The following is a 21,858-nucleotide window of genomic DNA, read 5'->3' on the forward strand; positions in this document are numbered from 1 at the left end:
TTTTTGAAAACAATCGCAGTATCATCAGCATAAGACAGACAAATCATGTTACTGCTTAATTTAGGTAAGTCATTGATGTACATTAAAAAGAGGATTGGGCCGAGAATGGATCCTTGGGGTACCCCATTGTTACGTTTTTGATTGTTAATAGATCATTCCTGATTTTTACACATTGAGTTCTGCCAGACAAATAAGAAGAAATGATTTCATGAGATTTTCGTCGAATACCATATTTAGTAAGTTTACGTAGAAGAAGGCTAATGTTTACAGTGTCAAAGGCTTTTTCAGATCTAAATACAAACCTAACACATATTCCCCATTTTCAAAAGCCTTAGTAATAGTTTCCTGCAGAAGAAGAAATGGCATGTAAGTACTTTTGTTCTTCTGAAATCCGAACTGATTTTGGTGAATTAGCTGGTTTTGGTTTAGATGAAGGACGAGTCTATTGTATATGAGTTTTTCAAGAATTTTGAACATAAACGGCAAAATACTGATAGGTCTGTAATTATCTACAAGTTGTGAATCCCCACTTTTAAAGATGGGCTTAGTCACGGCTTTTTTGAAAATGCTTGGAAATATCCCTGAGGACAAACAGCTGTTGAAAAGATGGAGAATTGGTTTGAGTATAACCTTATAAGATAACTTGAATATTTTTGAATTAGTATTGTCGACTCCAGCTCCGACGTTGTTTAGCCCATCGATGAGAAGAATTAATTCCTGTTCATTAGTGGGGGACAGATCCATTTCATTTTCGACATTTGTGATGAGCTGGAGGGGGTCGAAAGATGACTTAGGCATCTCGTCTTTTATCTGTTGTCCAATCTCGCTGAAGAAGAGGTTAAATGATTCTGCGATATCCGGATCGTCCGTGATAATTTTATTATTAGTACCAATAATCCTGGTTGGATCTCCATCCTTTTTTTGTTTTGATTTGATGAGAGTGTGTAATGTTTTGCATGTTTCCTGGGAGTTCCCAGAATGTTTACGGAATTCATTACTGTAGTATTTCTTTTTGGCTAGCCTAAGAGATGTAGTTAGAATGTTGCGGTAGCAAGTGTATGTTGCAATATTTTGGGGACTGGGGTTCTTCAATTTCTGTTCAAATAGCTTGCTTCTACGCGTAATTGATAGAAGAAGTGCGGGTGACACCCATGGTTTGCGTGAGCTGGTCTTTCTAGAAATGTGCCTTGTGTGAGAAAACCTGGTGATCCCAGCATTGCAAATATACACAATTTGATTTGCAATAGCATCAGGTTCTGGCTCATTTTCAATATCAACAAGATGGTCAACAAGGAGTTGTTTAAATTCTTCCAGCCTTCTGTAATCAAATGTGGTAATGGGTGTTTGAACATCAGGGGAGTGTGGGTGTGAGGCATAGTTCATGGAAGCAAAACTAGGGAAATGATCAGACAAATCATGAAGGAGAATGCCTGTATGCATCACTTTTAATAAGTCATTGCAAAATATGTTATCTAGAAGAGTGCATGATGGATAGCAAGATCGAGTTGTCCTGGATATTGTAGGAAAGAAGCCATTTGAACACATGTTAGTGAAAAATGCATGCACATTAGAATTGATATCAAGTGAGAACAGATCAAAGCTGAAATCACCAGTAATAAATGTAACTTTGTTCATTTTATTAAGCCAAATTAGGCATTGCTCTAGCTCTGAGTTGAAGTGGTGTTTGTCAGTAAATGATATGATTATATTTGGCAAATTATATGATACTATAAATTTGGCAAATGATAATATTAGCATTATCACAGAATAGTTCAGCACAAACCACTTCAGCTGTAGAGAAAACTGGGTTCCAAAGTTGTATAGGATGAAGATGATCAGCAATGTATACTGCTGATCCACCACCTACCCCATTTGATCTGCCGCAGTAGAAAGCTCGGTATCCAGGTAAGTCATAATGAGATTCCAAAGCTGGAGACAGCCATGTTTCAGATATAGAAATAACATGCCATGTTATATCAGTCTGGGCAAGTAGACTACTTAGATCATCCTGCTTCTTCTGGATTGAGCAAATGTTAACATGCATAAGGTTTAGTGCACTGGTATTATGTGGAATAATGGTTTTTATCTTTTCAGGTAAATAGAATGTGCATGCTTCCCTTAGTTTTTCATATTCATCATATGATAGTGAATGATAACTACCATCAATGTTTGAAGCAAATGGATTAAACACCTTATTATTTGAGGTTGAACCCATACAGTAAGGTGTTGATGGAAAGGAAGGTAAAGAAATGTGGATGAACAAGAATGAAGGTCATGGAGGGAGTTCAGAAAAGGGAGATTATTTTAATCAGTTTAAGATGTTTTTGGATGTGATGATCAAGACTTTGAAATGAGAAAGTGTGTGTTGAATGATAGATGCCAAAAACAGATTGTGTTGATGGGACTTTTCTGCTATTCACTGCTTTAGCATGCAGGCATGACATGAGAACACAGGCAATGAGCTTGATAAGTACCTAGAATAAACAAACATTATTATGAGCAACATAAGCCATCAAGCCAGGCACCACTGGCAAATTCCTCTTTACTAGAAATAAGGCATTATAATACAGTGAGTTGTATGTACACCACAGCCATGGTGTCATACACCAGTTTTAAAGAAAATCATGAATGTATGGGTAGTTAACTGAGGAATGTGCCAGCGGTAGCCTAGCCAGGTGACGTCACTAACCAATGGACTCACTACTTTTTAGAACTTGAGAGCCTGGTCTCAGGCCCGGCCCGCCTGCCTTCAACTGTTACAAACTCTTCAAGATTAGCAGCTCTGTTTAGCACATGACCAGCAGGAATGCGGTTCAGGGTCTGAGAGTATATGAATCGATTCTGGCCTGCTACACTTCTGTTCGCCGAAGAGGACAGTGTGGGTGAGTGTCATGGCTTTAATGATCTGCTCACGTGTGAACCATGGCTGTATGCGTACATATCTTTTGTCACGTGAGTTCCTTGCCAGAATGATGCCGTTTTTAGTGTGGAAGTTCATGACCTGGTCATTTTCACGCTTCATATCGGCAAGAACCTTGACTTGTCGAGCTCGCTTATCAGTCAGGTTTTTATGAATGATGATGCCTGGGCCATCAGTCTGCCGGAATTTAGCCTGGTAAACGTTGTTCCGATCGTCCATGTCCTGGAATTTCACCAGCACCCTTTTTTTGTTTTTCAGACGGTGGCACGCCACCACGCCACCCTTTACGTCTACCTTGAGGTTTTCTTTGAACTTGCAGAAAATCATAGAGGCAATCCGGGAACAAAACAGTTTTTCCTTCTTTGGAGAGCAAGCTTAGCTATTTTCCCCTGCTCAGTCCTCATAACTTATGGTGCACAACTGCACAGATGAAAAATAGAGCACAGCCGGAACGGACCATTATCGAAAGACAGAGCTTGCCAGCGCTCGGTTGGCCGATGTGTGGCTCTATTCACTCAAAGCCACAATGTTGGCAGATGCAAATAAACTTTTCTAGGCGAACCTGTTATGCCCTCACATGCCACAGGTCTCACCTGTGCATTGAAACTACGCTTCACCGACACTCGATTCCCTTTGTGTGTCTTTTGTCCGGGGGATATGAGCACGACGCTACAGAATCATCAATGCATATCATTTTCAATGAGCGAAAAGTTCGAGAATTAAGCGTGCCTCACTGATCTGTTACGTTATACACAACTTGCTACGCTACGTGCGTTCGTTTCTGGTTGCGCAGCTCATTTCTTTACATTTTCTCTAGACAGTTCATGTTTTCTATCAAAGGTATTCATTTTCATAGATCTTGCAACCAACTGCTACACATCGTATGACATACGTTAAAGTAAGCGACACACACTAATAAAACATACCCGAAAAAGAGACGGAAAATTTAGCTGCAAGAGCACTTGCCCCCAGAAAGGCACTCACAAATGCAGGACCAGCTGTGAGAGATTCTTCATCTTCTGATGAAGCAGGACGACTTTACAAATGAGCTTGTGGAACACCAAATCGTGGCTTTAGTTTGGTCCTCGCCGCGGGCCTAAAAGGCACTCGACCGTTCGGAAGTGCCGGACCGTGGCAAGAGCCGGATAAAGGGCACATCAGCAATACCGTAGGGTAAATATAATATTCCACATTTCAGAATATTGAAGCAAGCATGGAATATGGTGAAAAAGGCCCTCATCTAACTATTCGTATCGTGGGTGTAGGAACAGTGGGAGGGGCATGGCCCCCCCATTTTTCAAGGTGGGGGGTTAGCAGTGGTAAGTGCCCCCCCCTCCCCCACCCCCACACTTTTTAGATGTAGGTTGTGTTCAGCTTACTTTTGCACTACATTTAACATACATGGTGATTTGCCCAGTTCATCAGCCATCTTCCCCAAAGATGTGTCATCTTTTTCGTTTACTCATTGGCCATCGCTTGCTGTCAGCCGCAGGACCGACGTAGCGCGACGTATGGGGACTGCAAAGCAGGGCGTCGAGGTTGTTGCTGTGACTTGGCGGCGCGCGTTCAAAGCCATATTACATGGTCCTTATCAGTTTTTTCAACTCTGACTGAATCTTGAACATTTCAAGATCAACATGGATTAGCCATGTTACTACAAATCTAAACCGCATTCCATCCACGATCTGGGTTCAGGGAGTCCTCAATATCTCTGAGGAACACATAAAAATATGGAAGTGGAGTACATGTGACAAATATTGGACCATCTGCTGCGAATTTTGTTGTGTCAAGGGGGTTCATGTGCTGATCCGGGGACAACTGCGCGGGTCAAAAGGCCTCCCGTGTCAGGGACGGGAACAACGTGATGTAATGTATCCTTCTAAAGGCCTCCGGATCCACCAGGAGATCCCGCCCCGTATCGCCAGAATGACAACCAGAAGTAAGTTCTTGATGGGACAAAAGGGCCCTTCAGGCATTGACCAAAAGCGGTAACGTGTGCCCTGTCTTCTACTTACGGGGCCTCTCGCCCGTAAGGAAATAAGTGGTCTCAAAATCTGCTGGAAAGAGTGGGGTTCTCGTTACTGTTGAATACAGAGGGTCTAAACGGGTAAAAATAAAACGAACAAGGCCATCCCATGCTGGGAGCGTTCGTTTTTTCAGAATGGCTTAGTGAAACAAATTACATCAAAGGTTTGAACATGCTCGCCCACAACCTCGAGAGTAGGGACAGCGACGGCCTGGGTCGCAGTTTCCTTAAAACCGAACGGTGTCGGTCATTGCAAGTACCACCAGACCGCGGGCGCCATGTTAATCTGCCTTGTAGACAAATGAAGAAGTACAGAAAAACGAAAAATAGGGGTTCCACCTTTACTCTTCCAGTTCCATCACCCGAATCCAGCACCACTTCGCGGTGCTTTAACACGCGCTCGGGTGGGGGTCAAATTGACCTCCCAAAGGTTTTTCCACAATGGCTTCCAAACAGCGCGGCGTAGCCACACCGAATTTTGCATAGCTGTAGACAATGGAATAGCAAATCATTTGACATAAAAAATTTAGATGTACCTTTTTAGGTCGTTGACCCATGGCAGGTCACAACCTGGCCATGGTTTCAACGAGGGCAATTTCTAGGGAATCGTCCAACCTGATACAATAACGGAGTGTTTGACGAAGGCATACGTCTCTGAAAAGCTTTCTTAGGCACCACAAATATTGAATAAGCAAATCACGTTGACCTAGGGTCAGGTGTGAAAGTAAGACCAAGGTCACAACCAACCTCATTTATAACTCAAGGGCTTGCTGTATGAGATAGTTGTGGTGCTCTTTTCGAGTTTATTGACAATAAGAACCGCATCATGCATCTTCCATAGACTTCTTTGGGGTCATAAAAGGTCATTGACTTAAGATGACCCGAGTCGACATTCTGTTTTCAGGCACATACTGCCTAGCGTAATCTTCGTCGCTTATTTAAAGGCAAAACTCAAAACAGTGTTGTATGATTTCGGTCACCATGACCTTCAAAAGCTCGAAAAAGGTTACTGACCTCAAATGGACTTTTGACCTTATGCTTGGAAAAAGTTGCCTTGGTTCTTGGGGCACTTTGGCGACCGACCTGGAATTTGACCATATTTGACCTTATTTAACCTGAAGGTCATGACCTAGGAAGCTCAAACGTTGACCTACGTGAGTTCACATATAGGTTAAGACACCCTGTAAATTCAGTGTTTCTAGCTTTCTTAGTTCTCGGGATATCAGGGGGGTCAAATTGACCCCCACCCGAGCGAATGGTGTCTAGCCGGCCACCCGGGCGCGTGTTACGGGCCAATCCGTTCTTATCATCAGTCGAAGAACCGCACACGTGAAATGTCCACCCAGACTAACTGCTAAAAGTAAGATTTGGTGTCCTGAAGCGTTGAAAAGTACTTTTTTTAAAGCGTCATCATTTTCGTACATCCGTTGGTCACGGCTCAATCTTAACTGTTTGACAGACGCTGCGCGTTCAACGGGGACTGCAGCGCCTGGCGAAGACGTTTTTGTCACTAAGGTTTGCGAGCGCGTATGCTCCATACTACGCCACCTAACTTGTCTAACTAACTGAATTAAGTGTTTAAAGGTGATTATTTCAGAATCGTCATCACGTGCGCATGTTAAAAACTGATTTACATAAATTGTGTCACTAATCGATTCTGACTGAATGTTGAACATTTCTGGACAAACATGGCTTAGGCTTGCTAATTCACATTTTTAACGACTCTATCTACAGCCAAATTTTCATCTTCGAATTTAATCAAATATATCGATCTATAACCTACCTTTGCAATGTTCTTAATGTCTGTGGAACCCATTTAAACAATTCTGAAAAAAAACTTTTGTAATCGATTTAGAAAGAGTCCACGAAATGATTGGAAATTAAGAGCGTCAGAATAGCATAGATGATAGCCTTATTCGGCAAATGATCATCCTGCAAAGGTGGATAGCCTTGCTTTCCGAATGGCATAGACGAGTGGAATAGACAACGATGTGTGGCTGTGAGAAACAGTTCTAGACACATGTCCAGCATAGCAGCAATGCCATGTGAATAAAGAGCGATAACAATCTCCATCTTTGCCCTCACCCCCCCCCCCCCGCGGTCGTCGCGCTTGCTTTCCAGAAAAAGTTCCTGAAGTACGCCCTTTGCTTGCCCACCCCCACCTTTTTGAAACCTTCCTACGCCTTGGTTTTATGTTATGGTTTTAAAATTTTTGTAATGAAAGGGCTATCGATGGTCAAGCATGCTGAGACTTTGATTTTTGACCAGATTTGGCTTCTGGCAAGTGATATGATTTAAGCTCAATTTTGGGTTCAATTTTCAGCTATTTGAGTTCAAATCCCTTAGAATGGTTAAAATCTTCCTTTAAAGAACCGCGTTTCCGCCTCTGGAGTGTCGCCGCGGCAGGTATCCCAATGTACATCTCAGCGTCCTGCCAGCAGCGGCGTGTTAAGCAATGCCTGGTACGGCAGGCTCGTTGTCCTGTCCGTGGTGCAAACCCCGTATCCTCCGGCTGATCCAAAAACTACGCGTGTGGACAAAACGACCCATAGGGAGTATTACTGGTTGTTTTGTTCGCGGCTTTCTTGTTCTCCGGTCTCGTTCCATCTCCAAACTCTTTCAGATGTACTTGGCGATTATGCTGCAGAGAACTGCCTGGGTTCATGGACAATGCAAGTCCTTTTAACGCATGACCAAGTCAGATATTATCAATATGTTGCATGCTTCATCAGCAAGGCTACTTTGATTCGCAACAATGGTTGATCTGCTTCGGCACCAACGAGCGCGGAGTAGTGATCAGAAAGATGCATTCACCGTTTCAGTCAGATTCATAGACAATGGCCGGTTTTCTTACGACTGCATCCGTACAGCAGCCGCGACATCAATGCATTTCTGCAGCCTCTCGGATAGTTACAATCGACGAGCCAATACGATCAAGGCTCAGCGCAAGATGCTTACGGACTCCCGCATGGGTCTAAGAACAACGGCCAACCATAATCCCCGCATTGGCCCTGGTGAGAGAGTAGACCCAGTTCAGGCTGCCTATATCCAATAGTTTACGCGTGAACGCATTCACTTTTCACACAGACTGCGTTGTAACCGCTTGGCACATGGACTTGCAATTATCACAGCACTGTAGACCCACTTGAATTATACGCATTTTGATGTCTGGTTAGGTGTTCCAGCCCTCAGCAGTTTGTTCACTATCTGTACAGAGGCATTCCGGTGTCTTGGCCGCCCATCTCTGCGGCAGTTTTCGCATAAGCGTGTTCACTGTCCATGCCGATTTATTTGTAATGGTTGGCTACTTTTAACTCGCAAATCACATTATAATACTCGACATCAGGTTTTACGCCACTGGCTTCCTGGCATGTGCAACTGCCGATAACAATTTGTTTGATAATGATACAACTAGGTCTTGATGTTCTGGCCGTCGTACTTCGCATAATTCTCATGGGCACATCTTTCAGTTTTATGCCGCTGCATCTTATTGTTTGCGGCGGCATAGGCTTCCAAAACATGCTATACTGCTCTCCATTAAGTTCTACGCAATCGCCTAGATGGACATGTGCGCCTCCCGTTACCAGTCTGTTTAGAATCTGTGCAAAGATTTCCGGTGTTCCGCCTGCCCCGCGGATTTACGCCCCACGGCTAGAGGCCGAACCGCGTTCAAGTCTCCGCACCAATGACGTCACCGCACTGTAGAGAGCGAATGAAAAGCTGTCTTATGACAAACCCCCACGCAAGGCATCTCCTGCTTTTATCCCACATAAAACATCACAAGTTGGTTGGAAAATGTGCAGTTATACACGTTTATCCATCCCGAATCGCCAGCGTAGCCTGTTTTGAACATCCGTGTGTAATTTCATTTCCTATCACCTCAGAAGCGTGAAACGCCGGCTGAAAAGTAAAAGCAGACTTCCAAGCCTGAAATGATGACGTCATCCAAGTTGGCAATTTACTAGCGGACAAGTCGGAGAAAAATGCAGAAAGTTTGGAAAGCCACCAATTTCCCCAGCCAGGTTCGCAACGTATTGACAAGCAGCGTCCGTCGAGCATAACTATTCTTGTTTCTTTGTTCTCACTCTGGGGTCGCCATAGTTCCTTCCAGGGGTCAAGGGGTGACGAGATGTCAGTGTTATGGTGGGCACATACTTTTCTATCTGACTCATAACTGCTGTTCAAAGGTCGCATGCGCCACCTGCCACGTCTGGTCGTAACGGTGGCCCGTGCGCTGCGGCCGCTCAAGTCGCTGCCAGCTGGATTCCAGACGGCAGCGGATCCTTTGTGCAACCCGAGCTCCATCGAGTGCGCTCGCGCTGCTCGGTGGTTGTTGTTCTGGTCGTGTTTAAGAGAAGCTGGGTATCTAGCGATCACAAGTCCACATTTTCACGTTAGTCTTTATCCACAAGCCATCACTTTGAGGTCATGTTACATGTGAAGCAAGGTACGTACGTCCGAACTCGTGCTGCCACTTTCAAACCCACGGGCTGTGAGTCACTTAACTCTAAATTCTAAGAGACTGAAATTTCAACGCATGACTGTGGTACCTGATGGGCATGAACAATGTTCTGGACATCCCTTTCATGGCATGTGCTTGTGTATAAGGCTATCCATCTTTCAATGTTTACGCAAGTGTTTCTTTGTGAAATTGACAATGTGGCTCGTTTGAGGCACCTGCTACCCATGGGCTGTCCATGGCCAAATTGTCTCTACATAGACATGTCTACATATATTCTCATTCAGGACTGTGGTCATTATATCAACCTAGGTGAATGTAAAGTGAGGCCTGGTTTTTTACATTCTTATGCTAGTTGATGTTTGATTTCTCGTCTTTCAAGGTATACATTGCTGATTCCTTTTGAAGAGCCTTCTAAAGGATCACGACGATTTTGTCTTGTGCAAGGAGGATTGATACCTTGGAGCAAGATCATTGCATCTGTTGGTGCTTCAACAGTCCCTTCAAAATGAGACATGTATACACACTTGAAATGAATAAAGTTCAACAGTTTGGCTCATTCTAATTAATAAAAACAGGTAGAGGAATTAACGGCGGTAGATTTGAATGTTCGCGAGACGGCCTTGTTATTATGACCAGATTAAGTATGTCTATCTCGAATTAATACAGGGTCATTAGATGTGAGCCATGGCAAGAATATACAAAAGCGATTGCCACGCTTTAAGATTTCTCACAGGCTCTTTTTTGGCAAAAGTAACATAACAAGTTTTGGCATGTGTACCTGGAATGAAAAATAAGATTGGCCCGCGTATGCTGGATTTTTGGAACACTTTCCGTGCGGGGCGAGTAAGGGCCTTCAAATTGGGGTGCGGGTCGAATGCGGTTATCACAAAAAGAAAAAAAATGGCGGCTTTTGTGGCAGCAAAAAATTGGTTTCCTATGCAATTTCTTTTTAGGGCACTGCAATCTTTTCTCTCTGGGGTCAAGTGTATGCCACATGCTACCACGTGATAAGTGCATACGAGCAGTTTTTCACAGGCTACCAAAAAGTAGCCTGTGAAAAACTTTTGGGAAGGTGTAGTATTTGTATTAGCGCAATCCCACCTGCCCAATAATCTGCACAACCCACACTTATCGCATTGGGCGTCTTTTCCTTCCCTACGGTAATACCACCGGTGTAGTTGGTGCGTTTGAGTAACAGTACAACTTTTAGGTAATAGGATGTCTGAGTGGAAACGGTGACACAGGCGGCCATAATTATTCATCTTGCCATCTCGCAACACAGCTGTCAAACTCCCTAAATTTCGAGGGCAACGAACAGCCACCCCATCCAGTTTACTTTACTTACCTCGCGTAAAAGATGCCTATGGTACACGAGGAACGGGTCTCGCTAGTGCCAATACCCGCAAAATATCGGCGGCGGTTTTTCGAATCAATATCATTACTGCTCTGATGCTTTCCGCGATGCTTCTATTCCCTCGGCAAGCGAGGATACGTGGCATACAGAATAACACCACGCACTAAGATGTGCGTAATAAAGGCTCGTTTCCGAGTCAAAGCATCATCCTCATCTTGACATTATCATTGCGCTGCGTCGTCACATTGCATGCATTACTACGTCGTCATTGCAACATCATCATTGCAGGCACTGCATGGGTTCTGTTGATGGTAGCTGCATCAGCTGGGGCCTGTGTCCCAAATGGTCTGGATTTGAGGCTGTTGAAGGCATTTACGACTGATTTGAGCAAGAACCAGGCTATTGCCCCGTTCGCCATGTCCACACTGATGACACAGGTCTGGCTCGGAGCCAGAGGCGACACCAGACATGAGGTACGTGCGTGGTAACGAGCTCTGCCCACCGTGCTGCTGACTCAAATTGTTCAAGTACTCCAGTATTGTCTCAGACTGCCCCGTACACGCACAAGTACTGTCTCAGACTGCCCCGTACAAGTACTGTCTCAGACTGCCCCGTACAAGTACTGTCTCAGACTGCCCCGTACAAGTACTGTCTCAGACTGCCTCGTACACGTACATGCACGAAGCACGGTGAACGTTTTGCGTTTTGATGGGTGGCGGCAATGCCTTCTGAAAATACAATTACATTTTGCATTATTGTCTTCTTTTCCCCAGGTGGCCACGGTCCTAGACATAAAGACGAGTGCCGGCAGCAGCTTTTTGACATGCTACAAAAGCGCACTCAGTGACTTCACCTGCGGTTCTGGTAACATCACCAACCTCGTGTTTAATCGGATGTACATCAAACGACGGTTCAAAATCAATTCGGGATTTAAGGATCTGTTGCACGAGTACTTCCATGCTGTCGTGAACAAGTTTTCACTCACGGGGCAGGCGGCCTACGAAATAAACACCGGCGTAGCCAAGGCAACGGGAAACCGCATCCAGAACCTTGTCTCACAGAGTGCTTTGCGCTTCAAGTTGGTCCTGCTCAGTGCAGTTTACTTCAAGGGCCTGTGGCTAACCCCATTTGATATGACCGTGAAGGGACCGTTTCTCACGGCCTCAGGAAACAAGCAGGTCGACATGATGAAGCTTTTTACCCGGGTGCCGTATGTAAAGATGTCTGATTTTGATGCGATCTCCTTGCCGTACACGGACGAAAACTATGTTATGCTGATCTTGCGTCCACTGACACGAAATATGGCTGCCGTTTCACGTCTGAAGTACTCCCTGGACATTCTTGACGTCGCCGTTATCATGCAGCGTTTGCGTTCGTCGTCTGTTCAGATAACCATGCCTCGTTTCAAGATAAGAGCAGGTGGCTTTCTAAACAGAACCATGCTGCAGTTGGGAATTCGCAAAGTCTTTACGCGAGAGGCAGACCTGAGTAACATTACGGATAAGTTCCTTGCTGTCGGCCTCATTATCCACAAGGTGTTTATTGAGGTGACAGAGGAAGGTACCGAAGCTGCAGGAGCGGGTGCCGTCACTGACGTGCTGCCTCGACCCGTTCAGTTTATGGCAGATCGTCCCTTCTTTGCCATTGTCTGGAACAGAAAACACAAGATCAACTTGTTCTCTGCGTACGTGGCTTCACCATAGACGCATGGCTATGATGATGCACACTTTTCTGAGACGAGGCATAGTACTTACATTTGTATTGCGTGGATCGCATTAAACATGCAAACCCGACGTCACACATTCCGGAATAAACGGGTGGAAAGCTGGGACCCTTCTCTGACAAAGTTTTTGTATCATTTATGTTTAACCTTACCGATGCTTTTCTGGCAAATCTAGGGAAGTGTTTGCTACTCGCAAACAATGTTCTAACCCACCGTTTGAGTTGAACACTTCTGTCCTCTGCACCACTGTTGAAAGGAATGTTACTATCTTTGTCTTTTGATTTCTTGGGTTTTCATTGGAGTGTATGGGGGACTGTAGTGTGTGTGGCTATCTGCACTAACGTGGGTGATCTGGTGCCTTAGAAATATACGTTTTTGCGAAAATGTTATCTGTTTTTTACATTCCACCACTTTATAAACCCTTTGTTTTTGAATTTTTGGACATGTTGGCTCACAAAACATGAAACCAGGTTCGATATACCGACCATGCGCAATGCTGAGATAGTCGTGGTGCCTGTTGAAGTTTTGCAATGAGAGAACATTTTCGACGAAGAAGACAATTTTGATTTGGCCTGGACAAGAGACAATGCAATGCAATCCATGACAGAATTTTGAATCATCACGCCAGCATGCCTGTGTCTTCTTGAAGGTTAGCAGCCAAAGCAACTAGCATGATGAGTCCTTGGCTCGAATTTCTTTCTGAGTAAGGAAGAACGAAAGTACTGCGCAAAAGCAACCCAAGTCAGCAGCTTCTTTTGCGTTGAGCTATAATCACGTAGAGCGCTTGGCGATCTGTGTGACTCAGCAATGGCTCTGACGATCTGTGTGACTCAGCAATGACTCTGTCCTCAACGTCCTGCTCTTAAAGAGTGTGGCGTCAATGCAGTCGTCGGGAGGGTCTGCGTCCATAGCCTAGGCCTGTTAAGGTCAGTTGAAGATATTGGTCGCGAGATAACGGGTGCACTAGAGCACAGTCATTAAGTATAATATCTCTGGAGCAATATCAAGAAGGCGAGCACAAATTGCTTGTTCTCCGGACAATTCAATAACTACGCGTATGGACCAACAACCCATACGGAGTCGAAATGTCCATCCTGTCCGGGGCTTTGTCGTTCGTCGGTCTCGTTCCTCCTCGAGCCTTGTTCAGAGCTATACGGCGAATATCTTGCAGAGAACTGCCTGGGTTAGCAGAGAAGACGTGTCCTTCTAACGCATGACTAAGTCAGTTGTCACCAATATGTCGCATACTTCATCAGCTAGGCTGTTGTGATCTGCAATAATGATCGGTCTGCTTCGCCATCAACGAGCTCAGAGTAATGATCAGGAAGATGTATTTACCGTGTTTGGCAGGTTCATAGACAATGACCAGTTTTCTCACGGCTGCAGATGTACAGCAGCCGTGGCATCAAGGAATTTCTTTGGCTGTTCGGACAGATACGAGCCTCATACCCTACCAAGCCAGCTCCTATGCTTCCCCACCCGCTACTGCTACAGAAATGATGTTCACTATCCAACATTCAATATCTTTGTCATGTACGGTTCCTATCTTTACGGAGAATATATCCCAGATCACGCGTTCATGAAATATAACCTGCCGACTCGTTTTGAATGCAGCGTATTTTAGAAATGCGGAGGCAAAGCAACTCAGTTTTATGCACCTGATGCTATAGTACAATAATTTGCGTTGATGCCTGAGACCTGGACACTTCTGCATCTCATGATTTTGCGGGAGGGAAGTGTTGCCATTCAATGCTTTAGGAAACGTGATTCCTTGCGGATGAAACCATTTCCAGAGGAATGTTGCAGCCATTGGACCGCCTGTTTCTCGAACTTATTCAGTTGTGATCGAAAACTCCACATTACCCTCAATATCAGCATTCACAATGTTAAAAGACTAAAGTGCCTCGAGTGCCAGTAATAACGGTCGTGTACCATCCATTTTACACCAGGCGTAGGAGAGTGATTATGTAGGGCAGAATCACGCCACGTTGTTGCCGAAGGTTATCATCAAGGCCAAGTGATATCGAGGTCATTTGATGTCAAGCCAGTTCAAGTCAGTGTCATATCAGTATATTGGATTGTAATTTTATAATTTCAGCCAAGTCTGTTCGAGAGAGGTAAAATCGTCTAGTGATTCTCGCTTCATCTTCGCCTAACGCTAGCGTGACATCACTAGTGAGAAGACTGAGACTTCAACACCCTGCGGCCTGCCACAAGCGAAACGTAATACTAATACTGAGGAGCCATCGGAAAATCAAAATATTCACACGGATTATGAAAAGCCGCTAGCACCAGGGGCATATCACCAGCAGTCCGATAGCTTAAATTTTTGTCGTTGCAAATATCGCGATGTGCTCTGCAAACATATGCGGGAAATCTTTAAAATCCAACGTCACGTGAAGTGAAGATGTGCACACGAGACTTTTTCGCAAAAGGGTCGTAAGAATATGGGGCTGACTTTGTACAACAAACGAAAAAACTATTAGTGGGAGATGCAGGTGACTAACTAACCGATCGCGTGGAATTTAAGGACGGGTATGACAACGTACGTGACAATCTCAACACGCGCTCAGGCGGGGGTGGGCCAGATTGACACCCCTCCCCCCGAAGATTTTCCTGAATGGTTTCCGAACGACGTGGCGTAGCCGTGCCAAATTTGGGATAGCTGTAGACAATTCAATAGCGGATAGTTTTGAATAATAAATTTGGATGTACCTTGTAAGGTCGCTGACCTATGGCAGATGAAAATCGAGCCATGGTTCCAGCGAAGGCAATTCTAGGGGAACCGTCCAATCTATTGCAACAACGGAATGGTATACGAAGCCACACATATCTGAGATGCTTTTTTAGGAAACACAGATATTAAATGGGGAAATTACGTTGACCTAAGTTCAGGTATGAAGGTCAGTTGGAAATGATGGTAAATTAATGATGATGGTAAAATGATGTAAAAAGTAAAATGACGATAAATCAAACCATGGTCAAAACCAAACCCATTTCATTACTCTAAAGCTCGCTGTATGGAATAGCTTTGATGCTCATTTTGATATTTTTAGCAGCAGGAACCGCATTATACATCTTCCATGGACTTCTCAGAAGTCAGAATAGGTGATTGGTCTAAGATGACCGAAGTCGACATCTTGTTTCTTAAAGAGCATACTGCCAAGCGTAATCTTTATCGCTTATTCAAATGCAAAACTGCAAGCAGTATTGTATGATTTTGGTCACATGGCCTTCAGAAGGTCAAACAAGGTCACTGACCTTAAATGAGCTTGTGACCACTTGCTTAGAAACGGTTATCTAGGTTCTAGGGGCACTTTGGAGACAAACCTGCAAATTGACGTTGTTTGACCTTAGTTGACCCGAAGATCATAACCTAGAAACCTCAAACTCTGACCTAAGTTAGTCTGCATACCGGTCAACGCGCCCTGTAATTTAATGTTCATATCTTTCTTAGTTCCCGGGATCTCAGGGGGGTTAAATTGAATCCCCCCTCCCCGTGATTGTGCCGCCACTGGTGGTGCCAGTGTGTGGCGAAAGTGGCCAGTTTCCTGTCTGCTGCAGTACAAACTGCTGTGTTAGGTCTGTGCCTGCCTGCGAGCCCGGCCCTACTCGTTCCGTTCCTGTCCACATAGCTGCTGTGCTCGAGACGTACGTAATATCCCCATACAGCGGTGCTCGACCCATGCCTATCTACCTTCCGACGTGCGCGGTTTGTAACTATTTGTGGTGGAGCTCGTGCTCGGTCCTCACCTGCTCTGCATTCCGGCGTGCTCAGTCCGTACCTTCCTGTGGGGCCTGCCGTGCTCGGTCCGTATCTGTTCGCGGGGTCGGCAGCGCTCCGTCCCCATCTGTCTGCGTCGCCATCGCAAGTGTCGAGCCACGTATGTTGTGCTCTTGAGACGTTTATGCGCTTTATTATGTTTAAAGAAATGCCACACCTCTGAGATACGTTCTCAAAAAAATGTTATAGTGAAACCTCATGAATAGTTACGTCTTAAAATGACACTTAGTAGTACCACTGTAGCACCGTCAAGACATAATAGGGATACCCATTTTACTTCTTTGCAAGTCCAAATTACGATGCCAACGCTTCTGTCCTGCAGTCGCAACCGCCGTCGCCGTGGTAACCAACGTGCGCGCCCTTACTGGTGCGAATGAAATAACGTTTGTGGTTGGCCCAAAGAGCAAGGGACTGTTACCGAGATGCGCTTTGGTTGATGTTTGAACCAGTGCGTTGCATGGATCATGGGATACTCCCATTTCAAACGTCAATATTCGCCTCGAAAAGAACCACTCGTGAGCGCCATAGGGGAGAAACCAAGCCCAAGGTATGACGTTTCGCTGAATTTGCAGAGTAACCGCCTCACATTCGCATATCTCTCTGTCTAAATTGTGTTTCAAGCTGTGGTAGCAATTATTACACATACGTTTTGACAAAGTCTCGCGTTGCAGGTTTATTTTCTCTAAATGAACAGAATATAGAGTGCGCGGCATTCGCCGCGACTTGGTATTTGAGTCAGTAACTTGCGTAAGTACATAGACGGATGCCTCCTTTTAGCCAGAACTGTACTCAGGGTGATGCACTTTACTTAACTTTGACTTGAGTTCTTAGCGGGATGGTTAAAGCGGGCTAAACTCATTTATGGCCAGGTTCCTGCCCCATTCACTGCCTGTACACTGCAGATAGACCAGATGCCACAAATGTTAATGGACACTCTTTGTAAGGCACAAGTTTTTTAATCCTGGTGCCGTTTACAACTCTATGTACCACACCTATCTGCAAGCGCATCTAATTTGGATAAAATATGGATTTGATGGTGATCACTGTTGCCATGTCACAACAATAGAGGCATCATGGAATGTGTGCTTGCTTCCATACGCTACAAATTTTATTCCTTCTGCTTGCATTTGTGGGGAACATAGCAGTGCGGAGCAGTTGTGGACCTCTCCTGCAATGGGAACAGGCTGACGCTCATGCTGCAGACCTTCCTGCGCATGCAGCTTTACGTGCTGTGTGAGAAGGACACTGCGCAGTGTGGCAAGGGCGCCAACAGGCAGAACCGGAAAATACTGAAGGATGTCTCCGTGTGCAAATTTGAGCTTCACGTAGCGTTTTGTACCAGAAAGTTAGGTTAGACTCCAGTCCCAAAAGCTTTCTTGTAGCCGGCTATCACCGCCACCCAAACCCGAAGTGGCTGCGCACAGCGGCTAGATGCCAACAGCACGTGAATCCACTCCATAACTTCCCCTGACTGATCGTCTTTAGCCCTTTTTGCGTCCATTTCATCGTTGCCTCGCTGTATTTTGCGGTTTTACCATTGTAAATGGCTAAAATCTGGCATCTATCCACCTGCCTGGAGCGTTTTGTAAATACACTGATAATGACGGGAACTGGTGATCCGCGGGTGGTTTCGAGTCTTGATGATCGACATTGTCGACAATGAAAACTACTTGGATGGAACAGCTGCTTTGTGTTGTCTCGTGGTGGGTATCGTGTATCACACATCTATGTACACATCGTGTATCATAAATCTGGTATCGCGTGGCGTCAGAGGGCGGGCGCTGGGGCTGAGGAGGCTTAGCGGCAGGAGAGTGTCACCCTTGTTGCCTCACGCTTCGGGTTCTTAGATGGTTCGGGGGAGGTGGGTTTTAGGTAGAAGACAAGCCAGATGTGGTCAAAAGAGAAACGCATGCTGGTGCGCGAAACTGCGTCTTCTCTCACCACCCTGGGCTGGCCTGCCGTTAGGTTCCTCCATAACCGTGGCACAAGATTGCCCCCCCACCCCCCTTTCCCTCCTCCTCTATCCCCGTCACCACAATCAACAGTCAAATTCCGTGCCCCAGGTATGCATATTGCATGGTGATCAGTCGCTACGCGTACGTACCTGAACTCCGGCTTACCGCCAAAGTACCATCAGTCACTTCCACAGCTCTCCATCCCTTATTTCTGTGGATGATCGTTTTCGATCCATTTTCCCCTAAATTACGGCTGGATCCGCTCCTGCTCGCTTGCACATGCTAGCTTGTCAATGCGACAGGCCCCTGCATCGCGGTTTAATCTATATAACTTATGATTGAGACCACGTGGAACATTCATGGACGGGTTGTCCATGTGCGCCCCGCTCGTACCATTATGAATCACCCGCTAGATGGCAGGAGGTCCGCGCGCAGACGCCGAGAACAATAGCTGAACCCAAGAATGGCCAATCCCGTACTGACTTCATCCCTGATACTGTCAAGCCATAATGCAGAGCCGAGAACTATCTGTGGTGCCGTTCTTTTTAACCCGAACAACGTCAGCGATAGGCTGCTGAAGCTTGTGCGTTTTACACGAAAGGCAGCAAGCTTCAATAATTACATCTACCCCAACCATAGGGCATAGTTTAAAGAGCCGCGATGATGTGCCATCATAGATTGTTATGTGTACAAAGCACCACGGGGCAGTGCACGCGCCGGTGTGACCTGGTTAATGGATGATTGTGTTTGGCGGCGGTCACCACTCGTTCAGGCCTCCGTTGTAGCACGTGGGCCTCGTAACGACCTTTGCGACCTTTGCTGGTGAAATAAAGCTCCCCCATAATACTACAAATTCAGCTCGGAACAAAAAAAAACACAAAAAATTTGCGACCAAACCAGCGTAGGTTGCTTGTCGACCTCCGCACAGGCGCAAGAGCAGCAAAGGATCTCCTACGTTGGGGGACCGTAGCAATTTTTCTGTACTTTTTTCCGGTTAACAGTCATTGAAGCGAGGGCTAGAATTCAAGGATGCTGGGCGGGGGCTCATTCCTCCCTTGAACCTGTGCCTTAAGAAGGCTATTCACTTCCCACGCCAATTGAATTGTGACGGCTTTGCGGAATGTCACTCCCAAAGCGCATGATCATGCTTGTCATTTAATTTCACCTGGTCAGCGCGTGGAAAGGTTTGCCTACCAGTAATGAGCTACTTGAGTTACTGGCAAAAAAAGTAGCCCCATGTTCAGGTTGCCTATCTCCAATAGTTCATGTATGAACGTAATCTCTTTTCACACAGATTGCGTTAGAACCGCTTGACATATGAACTTGCATTTAGCACGTCATGATACTGCCAATTAAGTTACACGAATTCGGATGCCTGGTTATGTTCTCTTACCCTCAGAAGTTTGAGGATTATTGGCACGAAGGCAGTACGATGTCTCAGCCGTCCATCTCTTGTGAAGTTCGTGCAAACGCGTGTTCAATTTCGACGCAGATTCAATTGTAATGGGTGGCTGCATAACCTTGCAAACCATATATTAACAATGGACGCTAGGTTTTACGCGATTGGGTCTCTGCTCATATGCTGGTGCCGAAAACAATTTGCTCATTATCGATATGAACAAGGCTAGATGTTCTAGCTGTCTTGTCCTATATAATTATTGTGTGTACGTTTTCACTTTTCATGCCGTTGCATTTTAAGGTTAATGACAATGTAGTGGTTTTGAACTTAAGCTAGACCTTCCAAGCACACTATCATACTCGACATAAGATCATACGTAATGGGCTCGATGGACATGTGCATCCCCCGTTGACATTTTGTTCATCATCTGCACGAAGATTTCCGATGTTCCGCCTGCCCCGCAGCTTTAAGCCCCACGGCTAGCGGCCGCACCGCGTTCAAGTCTCCGCACCAATGACGTCACCGCCCTAAAAGAGCAGGTGAAAAGCCGACTTATGACAAACCCCACGCGCGGAATTCCCCTGCCTTCACCTGACATGATACATCATACGTTGGCTTGATAATGTGTAGATTATACGCGCTTGTCAATCCCGGATGGGCGGTGAAGCCTGTTCTGAACAATTGCAAGCAATATGACCTCCCATGACTTCGGAGGAATGAATTGTAGTCTGAGAAGTAAACGATCACCACCTATTCCTCAATGATAACGCCATCCAAGTCAGCAATTCACTTGGGGACGGATCGAAGGAAGACGAAAAAGCTCTAGAAAGACCCAGATTTCTCCAACCGGTTCGGAAATCCTTCCGCTTTACCGCGTTACAAAACATGTAAACGCCCAGCGTGCATCGAGTGAAAGCATTCTAGCTTGCTTGTTCTCATTCAAAGGTCGTTATATTTTGCGTGCTACGGGTCAGACGTTGGTGAACGCCCGTCCGATGGTGGGCACAGGCATTTCCGTCAGTCACACATGCCGTGCAAAGGTCGCATGACGCCACCATCTAGTGATCGACACTCGCCCGTGCGCTGCGACCGCTCAAGCCGCTGACAGTTGGACTACAGACTGGGGTGTCATCGAGGGGGTGAACCTCTTGGAATCAGCTGAGACAAAGTTTGTCCTTGGCACACGGATTAATGATAAACTTGCAGGTCTGTCGCACCGCACCAATGTTGAGAGTCGTGAGACGAGAGCAGTTTTTCTTGATAGGCCAAGAAAACCGCGTTCAGTACTAGCGCCAACTATTTTACGCACTGCGTCCATCCTTCAGCAAGCTTCGAAGCTACCACTTTCCACATTTCTGGTACTTGGTGGATTAAGTATTGCAGTCATCGACACCATAGGTGAGAAAAAAATATTATTGAATTATCATTGTTCACAGCGTTAAATGGCTTTCCATTGCTGCTAACATCAACTGATTGGTCAAAACACCTGAAGGTGTGTCTTTTTGACAAACGGAAAAGACGAACTTCCCTCAACAAGGACATGACGAATTGTGCCGGCAGTGTGTTCCATGCAGCGACTTAACGGCTGCTTCCTTCATTCTATTGGCTTCCAAAAACAAAAATATTTTTCCAATAGCTTCAAATATTTAATACTCGATATGCACTCGACCACTCATATTGCTGACGTATTGGCTGACGTGTAATGCGAGGTGTGCGTGCATTGGCTGAGGTGAGCTGAAGGTTGGGTGATGTGGAAAGGTGGTTTTGATTTAATATAGCTCAAAATCCGGGCTTTTTAAAAATGAATACCATTGACTTTATCGAACAAAGAATATTGTTTTGAACATATTGATGTGGCAAATATTGACTGATTGGAGGTAAAATTTGTGGAACTAACTGCAGGAACCCAACTTTCGCGTTCACCGTTCCTTGCAGCGTATCGATGGGTTCTTGTCGCAGTGGCACCCCCATTATGCGCATTTATCACTCATCACCTATCTCATTTTGAGTGTTTAAAAAAAAACTTGCATGGGCTGACCGCGGGTGGCCGTGGGCTGTCTTGACAAACATAATTGTCTACAACATCAGAGGCTGTCATCAAAAATCCACACCAGCATCCTCCAATGCTATGTCATCCATCAACGGCCACTTCACGGTATATCAAGACAATGTCTTGTTTCTTATACCTTCTGTCTTATTCGTGCCATAAGATGGCAGTCAATGCAATGCTGACTT

General features: G+C 45.4%; 1 protein-coding gene across 5 annotated transcripts; it reads left to right on the plus strand.

The window, feature by feature from the left end:
• The first annotated feature begins 601 nt into the window (after positions 1–601).
• LOC119109584 (serine protease inhibitor 42Dd) lies at positions 602–12,849 on the plus strand. Of its 5 annotated transcripts, XM_037233266.1 has the most exons (5): positions 745–1,905; positions 2,095–2,882; positions 8,831–8,968; positions 11,051–11,235; positions 11,536–12,849. In XM_037233266.1, the coding sequence occupies exons 4-5, from the start codon at positions 11,071–11,073 to the stop codon at positions 12,463–12,465; spliced, it is 1,095 nt and encodes a 364-aa protein (XP_037089161.1). In that variant the 5' UTR covers positions 745–1,905; positions 2,095–2,882; positions 8,831–8,968; positions 11,051–11,070; the 3' UTR covers positions 12,466–12,849. The 5 variants fall into 5 exon arrangements, with proteins under 5 accessions (XP_037089163.1, XP_037089161.1, XP_037089159.1 ...); XM_037233268.1 differs by lacking the exons at positions 745–1,905; positions 2,095–2,882 and adding an exon at positions 602–617; XM_037233264.1 differs by lacking the exon at positions 8,831–8,968.
• The last annotated feature ends 9,009 nt before the right edge of the window (positions 12,850–21,858 follow it).

This window comes from Pollicipes pollicipes, unplaced genomic scaffold, assembly GCF_011947565.3.
Source record: "Pollicipes pollicipes isolate AB1234 unplaced genomic scaffold, Ppol_2.1 Scaffold_7231;HRSCAF=8579_pilon_pilon_pilon, whole genome shotgun sequence".
Classification (NCBI taxonomy): domain Eukaryota; kingdom Metazoa; phylum Arthropoda; class Thecostraca; order Pollicipedomorpha; family Pollicipedidae; genus Pollicipes; species Pollicipes pollicipes.

Excerpts from the sequence above, each read along its gene's own strand:
- LOC119109584 (XM_037233264.1), top strand. The coding sequence starts at position 2,831 with ATGAATCGATTCTGGCCTGCTACACTTCTGTTCGCCGAAGAGGACAGT. Across the intron at positions 2,883-11,050 it reads CGCCGAAGAGGACAGTGTGG|GCACTGCATGGGTTCTGTTG; the intron begins GTGAGTGTCATG and ends TCATCATTGCAG. Across the intron at positions 11,236-11,535 it reads GAGGCGACACCAGACATGAG|GTGGCCACGGTCCTAGACAT; the intron begins GTACGTGCGTGG and ends TCTTTTCCCCAG.